The sequence below is a fragment of the Hyperoodon ampullatus genome, assembly GCF_949752795.1.
Source record: "Hyperoodon ampullatus genome assembly, chromosome: 11".
Classification (NCBI taxonomy): domain Eukaryota; kingdom Metazoa; phylum Chordata; class Mammalia; order Artiodactyla; family Ziphiidae; genus Hyperoodon; species Hyperoodon ampullatus.
Window position 1 is genome coordinate 94,730,045 of NC_136924.1, and position 12,163 is coordinate 94,742,207.

General features: G+C 41.2%; 1 protein-coding gene across 1 annotated transcript; it reads right to left on the bottom strand.

Moving 5' to 3' along the window:
• Nucleotides 1–205: 205 nt before the first annotated feature.
• On the bottom strand, nt 206–6,323 carry TMEM52B (transmembrane protein 52B; the record flags this gene model as incomplete). The annotated part of the gene is made up of 5 exons (XM_079715331.1): nt 206–450; nt 1,486–1,652; nt 2,196–2,234; nt 4,117–4,160; nt 6,270–6,323. 5 exons carry the CDS (start codon nt 6,321–6,323, stop codon nt 206–208), a joined length of 549 nt encoding a protein of 182 aa, XP_079571457.1.
• Nucleotides 6,324–12,163: the final 5,840 nt, after the last annotated feature.

Here is a 12,163-nt window from a genome sequence, read left to right on the forward strand (position 1 = left end):
CTGGCTAAAGAAGAGCTCTCGACTAGAACATGCCATAGCAGAAAATATATGTGTCTGGGTTGGAATCCATCTTTGCCACTGAATGTTGTTTAGATGGCCATCCTAAGCCTTCTGAAAGTTAGGGGGGAAAAAAGGTTCCATTTGTCTGTGAATCTCTACCAACTCTGGGCAAACCCCCAACCCATTGATCAAACCAGAATTCCCATCAATTAGAACAGGGTCCTATTCGAGAACACTCCTTTGCCATTGGGGGCAGCTGCTTTTCTTCTGGCACTGGGGGTAGATCAGGTGCTTTCTGGCCACACCTGGAAACAGTGAAGCGAGTCATGTGAAGAGCTTCTTCATACCCTGGGAGGGTGTCCAGAGAGGGCGGCAGCTGGCTCAGGGGGCTGGGGGAGTGAGCCACGGCCAGGATTCTTCGAGCCGCAGGGCCAAACACTGACTGCAGGGCTGGAGAGGAAAGAAGGACTAGTCAAGTAAATGCGGCGTCCACAGAAGTCAGAGACTTACGGCGCACTCAGTCCCCTTCCATTTTAAACAAGTGTCCAAATTCATCATCACTCTTGGCTACAGATGTTAGGAAAATCCGGTGAAGCTTGTTCAGAAACCAGCTTCACTCTTTGCTAGGAGATCCCGTCTTCTCTGGCTTCCTCAAATTCTAAAGTGGGCTCCCATAGCTCACAACCCTGTCCTTTCCCCTTTACAGATTTGGAACCCTTTATACCAACACATTGAAGTTGCAGACGCCTTAGAAATAGTTGTTTCTGCCTATTTGTCTTTTCCCCAAAATGACAGTGAGAAAAGAAAAGCAGGATAGGTGAACAACGTGCTATAGTGTTCTCTCTTTTCAAAATAAATATCACAGGGTATTTATCACAGGGTATAATTTATCACAGGGTATAAATATCACAAGGCCTGCTGTTCTGCCTTGTATTCACGCTCCTATTTTAGCAAAGAATATAATCCAAAGAAGAGAACGGAGGGAAATATAGGAAAGTGTCTTATGATCGTCCAGTGTTGGGTTTAATATCTAATGGTTTAAGACCTGGTGAATAAAGAAAGTACACACAACTGATTTCTCTAAAGATAAAAAAAAATTAGTATAGATAATAGAAAGTGTAAGTTTTCACAAAAATCTAAGACATTTTCGAGAAAGGGATATGTTCAGAGCTTAAAATGGTTTTATCAAGATAATTATTTATAAACTTGGGAATTCTTCTGGTAAGACATTTCCAATATTGTCTCCAACATTTCATTTCTTTCTTCACTCCATTATCTGACCAAAAACTGAAAATACAGCATCCATGGGAGACCAGGTAACTGCACCATCAGGCTTTGGGAAATTAAAGCTGCCCTAAGTTTTAGAATCTTTAACACTATTTGATGCATGTTTTTACACTTTTACATGTTATTTACACAGTGCACTGTCCTAAGCGATCGTTTAAACCCGGGTTCACCTCGCATGTTCTACGTTAGTGTACTCACAAGTGATCGTGCTCTGGAGAGTGCTGTCCTGGTCAAAAGCGATGACCGTCACTTCGTAGGGTGGCCGGCCCTCGTCTTCTCCATTTTGCTGGTGACCCAGACAACAGCGGAAGCACACAGAAGTCAGGCCACACAGGAGAAGCAGCGCCCCGATGACCACCAGCAACCTGTAAGGACCCCACCGAGCAGTGAGAGCTCTGTGGTCTGGTGTTTTTCCCAACTTTGGCGTAATCAGTCTTCAGTGTCTCCATTTTGATTTTTGTTTGAGTATTTTATAGAATGACTACCAGATTTTAACTCCCAGGCTTTCTCTTCACGTATATACTTCCTTATTTTGCCAGCAAGACTAAGTCAGTTCACTAGAGCAATTCATGACAGATTTAAATGTGGTTTGGAGGGGCTACTTTTTACTGAAGTAATCTCCTCTCTGTGGCTTTCTCTAGAGCTGACCCTGAGAAAGTACACAATAATCTGTCGATGTTGGTCCAGGAGATGGTATTGAAATAGGAAATCCTGGTGTATTGTCACACAGGTTAGTGATGAGGTAAAGAAGCTTTACTCCATGAGATGCTAGGAAATGGACTGGATGTCTCAGTTTCTTTTCTGCTGTCAATATATTTAAAAACCAAAATAAATAAATAAATAAAAGTAATACCCCTGAGAAAAACTCCCTTTTAAACATCTTTCTGGGTAATATAGCTGAAACTTACCATATATACCAGAGATGTACCCAATCTGTGGTCAGGCAACTATGGAGAAAGAATAAAGGTTTGTTTGCAATAAAAATATAGTCAAAGCCTGTTATAATTCCAGAATCAGAAATACAAGTTACAATGTATGATACCTTGTTATAATAAAAGCATCACAGGTTATATTAACTTCGATGTAACCAGCTGAATCTATTATGAAATGCGATGCCTTCAGTAGTGATTTATACTATACATGGTGGCATTGTGTAAGTCATTATGAGACAGACTAAACTAGTGATCATGAAAATACTGTTAATAGAACATGTAACCATGACCATTGTAAACAGTTTTGATGACAATTACCGAGAAAGAACTTTCAATGCAAGTTTACAAAGAGTGAAAATAAATGTGAAAGTTAAGGTTTGTATATATTGGAGGTCAATACAATTTAAACATAAAGAAAATTTCAGTTATAAGCGTGATAGTTTGTAATTTATGTTTTGCAAGTTGTTGCAAAAAGGGCCACCGTATAAACAACAAGGTCCTACTATATAGCTCAGGGAACTATACACAATATCCTGTAATAAACCATAATGGAAAAGAATATGAAAAAGAATATATATATATATATATATATTTGAATCACTTTGCTGTACATCAGAAACGAACACAACATCACAACACTGTAAATCAACTATACTTCAATAAAAAAATAAAAAGCAGAAAAAATAAAAAAGGGCCACCATAAAAACTCCCACCATAAAAAGGGCTTTAAATTTTCACATCCAGGATCAAAACAGATAAGCATATCCGTTGAGGCCAAACAAGAAGGGGGAAAAAATGTAGAAACCAACTTCCTCATGACAAAAGCTAATTAAATATCCTGAATGAACTAGGGCAATTATCAAGTTTCTCTATAGAATGAAGAAAATATGGATTGCAAGGGAGAAGGAGTGTGGGATAAGTTGGGGAGTGTGAAGGGGAGGGGAAGGAAAATATTTGTTTGTCGCTGAAGATGAATACATTTAATACTTTATGATCTAGTGATCTGTTGAAATCCACTTCTACATCCTCTCTGTTTGCACAGCTGTAGATCATACAGTTTTCTTTTTCACTGAACAGTGTCTCTAGCTGTTCTCACATTCCCCGTTTGTTCAAAGCCCCTTCCAGTTCTACAATGTTACAATTCTGATTCTATTAAAAATAACCCTCCTATGGTGGTAGGTGTCTAAAACCGCAGAGAGCGCGTGGCAAGTAACCAAGGCCATCACCATTTCCCTTGGGTTTAACAGACTTGGCTGTAGGGAAACTCTTCCTGTGGCTAAATATGTGTTTTCCTTCAGCCTAAGTAAGTCTTTTCATTCAAATTGTCCCTGCTTTCTTAAATAGTTTATCTCCAAGAGGAATGAATCTCTTCCCTTTTTGTCTTTGTGTCCTCTGTGTCTACATAGGACCTGATTGTGACAGGTTTAGGTTGAGGGATAACTACCTCAAAGTGATAGCTAAATGAAGTCTGCAATAAATATTAACATGCCCTGAAAAATAGGAAACGCTCTGCAGATTTGAAATGGTGGTGCTACGTTGGCAATCACCCAAGTATATCTGCGTGTCAGTAGTAAATCCCGTCTGTCTCGGTGACTCATTGAGAGGCTTGGAAAAGAAAATCTTTTGCAAATCACTGTGACTGTATAAACTGAGATTAAGTCTGCTGTTTTGACAAGAAGATTGGCTTTGGAAAAACGCCATCAGCAGTGTTATCTTGAGTACTTAGGATGACAGGAACACCTCTTTTTGGATAACCTGTCTGTGAGATTAGTGGGTGATGCCATTTAAGTAGAAATAAGGGAAGTCAGAGATATCTAATGACATTTTGACCCTGTTTTGGGTGTTGACGTTTTTGTCTGTCTCGCTTTCCTCCCAGTGTGGACTCTCAGATACTTACTGTTCAGGACTGACACAGTTCTCCTCACATCTTGCCCAAGGAAGCTGTAGGAAGGGAAACAATCTCAGACAGGGAAATGGTCTCATCTGCTCTGCTCAGCAGCCTGTGAGTCATCCCTCATGACTGCGCTGTCAGGTCTGTTGGTGACAGCAGGGCAAATACAAGGACAAGGTCATGGGGTCAGTCATGTTGAGGACTGTTTTCATCTCTCCTATACCTGATCTTTATTAAATTCATGGTGGGAAAACCTGGAAGAGCAAATATCTAATCTGTTTTGGTTTGGGTTTTTTGGTGGTGGGTGAGCATCACTGCCTCTGTGAATGAGAGGCAGCATTTATATCAATTTGCTTGTCCTAGAAATTTCCTGATCTGTCTCTCAGGATACTGTTCTTGTTCTCCTAATTCTCTATCCGTTACAAGTTGAATTCAACCCCACTGCTCTTTTTTATTCCCTCCGTACATCAATAACTCACCGTACAAGAGAAGAAGGGGGGAAAGGGAGGGGAAAAACGTATTGATTGAATAGCTACTCTATGCCAGCCAGACTGCTAAGAATTTTTAAGATTTCATAACTTTTCATCACAATAACCATGCTGGTGGGTACATCATTTTGAAACGTTAAGAGACTAAGGCATAGAGGTTTAAGTAACATGACCAACTGCATACACCTATTGATTTGGCCAGAATTCAGATCAAACTCTCTCAGGTATACGTGTGGAATGAATCACTAGAACCAGGGACAAGTCTGCTCTAACAACTGTTGACATTGCTGTCGGGTCCCTTCTACTCCCAAGAAAGGAATGTCCCACGCCTTCTTTTGCCTTATATTTCAGTTGACTTTCTCCTAAGTAAACTTCTGTTCTAGAAACTGCCTCTCTCTTCCAATAACTTGGATGACTTGATATTTCAGGAAATCAACAACAAAGGCCACAAAGTTACTCTAAAAAGAGGCAAGAATTTGTACTTATTGGGAGTTTGGGGGGAGGTGGAGGCAGGCAGGGGACACACCTACCTACGACATTGGGTGAAAAGGATTTGTAAAAGAACAAACAGCGGATCTCTGCAGAAAACATTTGAGAAACCCCTGGTTTTGTTTTAATTGAAAATAATTGGCCACTAAAGATGACAAAGTATGTGTGTCCTCAACCCACCCCTGGTACTTCGCTTTGTTTTCTTGACTAAAGTTTTAAAAAAGCCTAAAGTGCTCAGCTGATAAAATGCCTCTTTTCAGGCCTGTTGCAAAAAGAGAAGAAACGAGAAAAGAAAGGAAGGGAACGACAAGGAGGAGAAGAAGAAGTAAAAAGAAAATACAAGAAAAAGACAGAAAAAGCTATGGTTTCAGACATTCAATTAACTGGTAGATAGGAAGTAAAATAGCACCCTCCCTGTTAGGAGCTGTTCAGGAATCTGAAACCAGCCCATTTCTTCATGTGCCTTTCTTCTTAATAGATTTCATATCTGTGTAAACTTCCCACTGAAAGTGATCCAGAATTCCTCAGTCCAATGACTCTTTCTCAGCTAATGAGTTACTCAGAATCTTCTGCTTCTTAGTGGGGAGAAATAAAAAGTGCAAAGTATTTTAAAAGAGTTTTCTTTCTCAACTTATCTCTCATCCAGAGGCACCTAAACTGCTAGAGTAGTATTAGGGCTGATATGGGAAACACTATTTAGGGGAATTATGTAATTAGTTTTAATAATTTACTTGGATTTTTTTTTTTTTTTTTTTGGCCATGCCATGCAGCTTGTGGGACCTTAGTTCTCTGCCCAAGGATCGAACCCGTGCCCCCTGCAGTGGAAGTGTGGAGTCCTAGTGACTGGACCACCAGGGAATTCCCAGTAACTTACTTGGGGTTTTGAGGGATAGGTGAAGACATGTTAAAAGAGAGAAATATACATGAGACACTTCTAAATAGCCATTGCTCTCCTACTAGTATATATGTCCTTCTTTTCACTGAGGTCATTAGTCACACATGCACTATATGTAACCCTATAATACTAAGGAAACTTTCTAGTTATTCTCTTCCCTACCATCCCTTTGGTTCTATATATGTCTTCCCCTCTCATTCATTTCCCTCCAGGTTCTTCTGAGAGTTGATTTATCTGAGAAACAAAGAAACCAACAGAGGTCTTATGCCTGCATTTTCACAACTCACCTGGATGAAATACACCAGGGCAGAAGCCATCAGGGCTCGGGACTGCACTCTCATCGGGCTGGACTCCTCCTTCTCCAGATCACGCACTGGGCGTCCGTTACCTCCTTTCCATGCTCTGTGCCATGTCTGACTTCTTGACCTAGAGAACTTAAGGAGAGAAACTCTTCTCAGCAATAAATCGGTTTTTCCTCCTCTCTCTTTCTCTTCTGTTACTCCCTCGGGCTGTTATTTTCTGTGGTTTTTCTCTCCCCTTTCATCCTAGCTTCTTTCTCTATATCTATTCCTGGTTTTAAGGTCTCCACGTTTGCTTCCCAGTGGCTTCTCTTCTTCCATTCTACTCTTAGTCCTTTCTAGACGTCTTTAACTTTCTCACACTGTCTCCAAAAGGAAGACGTTCAGGGAGCACGCATCAGTCCTGTGAATTAGATATTTTTCTAGGCAGTGCTGAGAAGCTGGACTTGAAGTAGGATCAAAGGCACGTTCAGGGCGGCCACATAAGCTCTCTTCTCCATCAGAAAAGGAGTAATATTCCTGGTCCTTCACCCAAGCACTCCAGGGTGACTGTTGCCAGTTGAAAGTCACCCTGCCAATCTCCATTCACTCCCCTCTCTGTGCGATTAGCCCGCCTCTCTTGCTCTCCCCCTTGGTATGCAGGCCTCCCCTTCACTATGTTGATAATCAACTTTCCTGGTTCTGGGTCATTTATTCCTAGACATTGGAGTAGGGCTGAGAGGTTGCCAAATGAACTGGAAAGCTATAGCATCTTTGGAGAAAGCAGGTGGGGAGATTAGAATTTCTGGGTGCTGTCCATGAAATAACCCTCCACCCTGACTTCAATTCCCATTGAAATAGTTAAAGAGACTTTTTTTTTTTTTAAGAAGATGTTGGAGGTAGGAGTTAATTTATTTATTTATTTACTTTTGCTGTGTTGGGTCTTCGTTTCTGTGCAAGGGCTTTCTCTAGTTGTGGCAAGCAGGGACCACTCTTCATCGCGGTGCGCGGGCCTCTCACTATCGCGGCCTCTCTTGTTGTGGAGCACAGGCTCCAGACGCGCTGGCTCAGTAGTTGTGGCTCACGGGCCCAGTTGCTCCGCGGCATGTGGGATCTTCCCCCCAGGGCTCGAACCCGTGTCCCCTGCATTAGCAGGCAGACTCTCAACCACTGCGCCACCAGGGAAGCCCCAAAGAGACATTTTTAAAACAAAATTCAAGATCTATATATCTCTCTCACTCTCTCTCTGTCTCTCTCATATAATGTAAAGTCAGAGCAGAAATAAGCACACATGGAAAGGACATAGAAAATTTGTAAAGACGCACCTCTATAGGAACAAATGAATGCTGTATAGATGATGTATGCTTAAGCCAGTAATCTTTTTTTTTTTTTTTTGCGGTACACGGACCTCTCACTGTTGTGGCCTCTCCCTTCGTGGAGCACAGGCTCCGGATGTGCAGGCTCAGTGGCCACGGCTCATGGGCCCAGCCGTTCTGTGGCACATGGGATCTTCCCGGACCGGGGCAAGAACCCATGTCCCCTGCATCGGCAGGCGGACTCTCAACCACTGCGCCACCAGGGAAGCCCCCAGTAATCTTTTAATTAATACAAAGTATTAAAAATTTTTTAAATACAAAGTCTTTCATACGAAAACTGGACATTTGTTTACAGGGATCTATCTTATAAACATTTGGGAAAAAAACAACTTTCAGATACTAACTCTGAAAATCTGATGTTACTGAGTTGTTGAGGGGAGACCGTTGGGCGGGGTTGATTCTAAAAGCCCTCCCACCATCTAACAATGTGATATGAGAATGGAGAATATAAACTTAATTTGATTTCTTAGCTAAGGAAATCAAATAGTGAGAGGAAAATCTGGTATGATACTGGTGATTCAAAATCATTCATTTCCAAAAATAAATGAACACTGCATTATATTTTTAAATGTAAGAGTACTTTCCAAATTTTAGCAGAAAACTTGGCCAGGTAAGAGGTATTTTATAGGGTAAGAGAGCAGAATTCTAATCTAGACCCTCCACTAAATTATTATATAGTTTCTTCAGTTCTCAGTGTTTCCATTCATTCAATAGGAGTGGAATGCCCACTGGACCTGCCCTAGATGTTGCTTTATGTTGCATCATGAAGGCATTTTGATTAGAATATTTCTAGTCAGAGTGTCATGTACATGTTCATATAGCATCATTAACCTTGCCCTTCTCTTTCTCTTGTCAGACGGGCAGTAGGGCATCATGGCTAAGAATCCAGCTTGGTTGTCTGGGATTAAATACAATACTTACTTGGTCACTTATTAGGTGTGGGATCTCAGGCAAGTTATTACATCTCTCTGTTGGCTCAGTTTCATTCTATATAAGATGGATAAAATAATGTCACTTCATACAGTTATAGAGATTAACTATGTTAATGTGTATGAAATACATATCCTAGTCCTGATATAACAAGTATTTTGTAAGTGTTAACTAAGATTGCCTTGATTTCAACTCAATTTTAGCAGTAACTTTTCCCTTCAATATGCTGGATAACTGATGTCCTCCTGCCTCTCATGTGTATTGTTACCATGACCTTGTTTTAACTTTCCTAGCATTCCTGTTCTTGAGTATTTCCCCTTGCTATCCTGGCCCTCTCTTCTCCCAGTCATGCCAGGCTTCACCTGCATGAACAGGTTTGCCCATTAACATGACTTTTTCCCCCCAATTGCACTTCCCTGCCATGTGATTGCCATCATCTCTTTGCCCTCCAGCTTCCTAACAGGTTACAACAAAATGGAATTCTGTTAATGACCTTCCTGTTACTTTTCTTTCTTAGAATTACTACTGCCCCTTGCCCTCCCCCCACCCCTCCCTCCACTGGATTATTCCCAGGAGAAAGAGAACTTCTTGTTTATCCTAATGGAAGTGATTATGCCTTGTGGCAGTTTTAACTCTGAGCTCAGTCCCTATCAAAGCATCCATGTAGGGAACGATGAGACAGGAAAGAGCATTAGGGCGGGAAGACTGAAGAGGTCCCCATTGGAAGGGCAGGTGCCTGAGGTAGAGGGGAATGAACTCATTACAACCCTACACAATCTCGTGGTTCCATTACGCTTGTGAATCATTAGCTTGTACCCAGGTCGTTAAGAACATGGAGTGGAGCCAATGGAGAGAACTGTACCAAAGCCTTTTCACCTACGCTTCAGGGAATTGTTTTACAACAGCTATAACAAGTGGGGCTAAAGAATTTCTTACTTCTGGTTCCTTTGATTATTCTCCTTTTGACCTTGCCTAGGTCAGGTGACTCACTGCAGGTTCCCTTCCTCTCTGTGCTTCAGTGAAATAGAGGCTAGGACTGTTATTACTCTGAGGCACCAAGAGTGAGCTGTGAAGAGCTGACAGTGGGTTGGACCACAGCCATGGCTTCAAAAATAGATAATATGGGGCTTCCGTGGTGGCGCAGTGGTTGAGAGTCCGCCTGCCAATGCAGGGGACACGGGTTTGTGCCCCAGTCCGGGAGGATCCCACATGCCGCAGAGCGGCTGGGCCCGTGAGCCATGGCCACTGAGCCTGCGTGTCCAGAGCCTGTGCTCCACAACAGGAGAGGCTACAACAGTGAGAGACCCACGTACCGCAAAAAAAAAAAAAAAAAAAAAAAGTTGTAGAAATTATTCCCATGGATGTTTCAAAAACAGGAGAAACCCAAATGTCCCTCAGTGAATGAATGGATAAAGAAAATGTGGTATACTTATGCAGCGGTATATTATTCAGCCTTAAAAAGGAAGGAAATTCTGACACATACCACAACATGGATGAACCTTAAAGATATTATGCTAAGTGAAATAGGTCAGACACAAAAGGACAAATTTCATATGCTTTCACTGGTATGAGGTCCCTGCAGTAGTCAAATTCACAGGGGCAGAAAGTAGGATGGTGGTTTCCAGGATCTGGGAGGACAAAGGAAGGGGGAGTTGTATTAGTCAGGGTTTTCCAGGGAAATGAAAACAATAGAATTTGTATATATAGAGAGAAAGGGATTTATTATAAGGAACTGACTCATTTAATTATGGAGGCCGGCAAGTCCAAATCTGTAGTGTGGGCTGGCAGACTCAAGACCTAGGAGAGACAATGGTGCAGTTCCAGTCCAAAGGCTGTCTCCTGGAGAAGTTTTTTCTTTTTTGGAGAAAGGGTAGTTTTTTGTTCTGTTCAGGCTTTCAACTGATTGGATGAAACCCACTCACATGGGGAGAAATCTGCTTTACTCTACTGATTAAAATGGTAATCTCATCCAAAAACACTCAGAAGAATGTTTGACCAAATATCTGGGCACGCTGTGACCCAGTCAAGTTGACACATAAAATCAACCATCACAGGAGTTATTGTTTAATGGATACAGAGTTTCAGTTGGAGAAGATGAAAAACGTTCTGGAGATGGATAGTGGTGATGGTTGCACAACAATGTGAATAGGTTTAATGCCATGAAACTGTACACCTAAAAATGGCTAAAATGGTAAAAATTTTATGTTATGTAAGTTTTACCACAATAAAAAAAGAGAGGAATAGCTTAACACCTACAGGCTTGAATAGCAAAAGGCAAAATATGGCCATGTTGAGAGGCTAGATCACCCAGAAGATGGTGACTGGTCTAGTTTTCACACTGTCCGTGTTGTGGCACTTCTGTGTGAGCTTCTGGTTGGAGGGACATCAAGAAAAGATTTGAGGGTGTCCCTGATGTGAGTATCCTCTACTGCATACCACATTTAAAGTCTACTATGAAGTGGATATGCTCTGCCTTGGTGATCTGAAAAGTCTCTCACTGAATCCTTTGAGAGAGATTCATACTGTGTTTATAATATCACTTAGAAGAAGTCACCCATGTCTTTTATGAACTGGTATAATTGAAAGAACAGTGAACTGAGTTCTTGTCTAGCATCAGGTAGAAAAGAGATATTCAGTAAACCATTTAAATTTGGGGGACTTTAGTTCCACTTTCTCAAAATAAAAGAATTGAGATAGATTTTTCTTAGATTTCTTTGTAGTTTAAAAATCCAGTTTATGCTGGTGATGTCTTCCCAGTTAAGAATCTCGTGTTAACTGTCAACTGTCTGTAGAATATTAGCACAATTAGTATGGTATGCTAGGGTGGTAGAAAAGAATGAGATTTCCTTAATAGAAGGGGATCTACCCTTACTTTTAAAGGGCTTATAATTTAGTTGGAGAAATGGAATAACATTAATGAAGTTGAAAATCAATACAGTGCATGTTAGGGTATATAAAATGAGGGGAGAAAAAGAAACTGATGATGACAATCCGACCTGTAGGTGTTAAGGTGAGAGGATTTTTTAAAGAAAAAAAATTGTTTTTGAAGGAAGTATAGGACTTGTAGAGCTCACCACCAAGTCCTGGACTGCTTAGGGAGATTCCTGGGAGTGTTGACCCAAAGGACAATGGATGATTGTCTCTCCTGGGTCTCATGGGTGAAGTGTGGAGGTGAATAACAGAAATCTGGGCGATCTAGCTCAATCTTAGGCCTTCTGTAAGGAATGTATTTCTTTCTGGTCTTGTGTCTTTCTTTGGGTATTTTAACTACATACTCACATGCATCCTTCTGAGATACTTCTTCCCATAAAAACCTATGAGGATGTGATGGGCTCACAAGAAATATGTGTCATGTCCATTTCCTCAACAAGGATACCTATATGTCTCATCTTAATCCACTAGACTATTGATGGCATCTGAAATAGTGTCGCTGTGGGAAATGATGAAGTGTCCACTTCATTGTGGTATCATTTCAGTATTTATTAATCATCATTAAAATAATTTCCTGAGATCCTATTTATGTGAAAGCCCACATGGCAAATGCAGTAATGTATCTAATCTTGCTTCCTGGCACTCACAATCAAGGGAGGAGGTGTG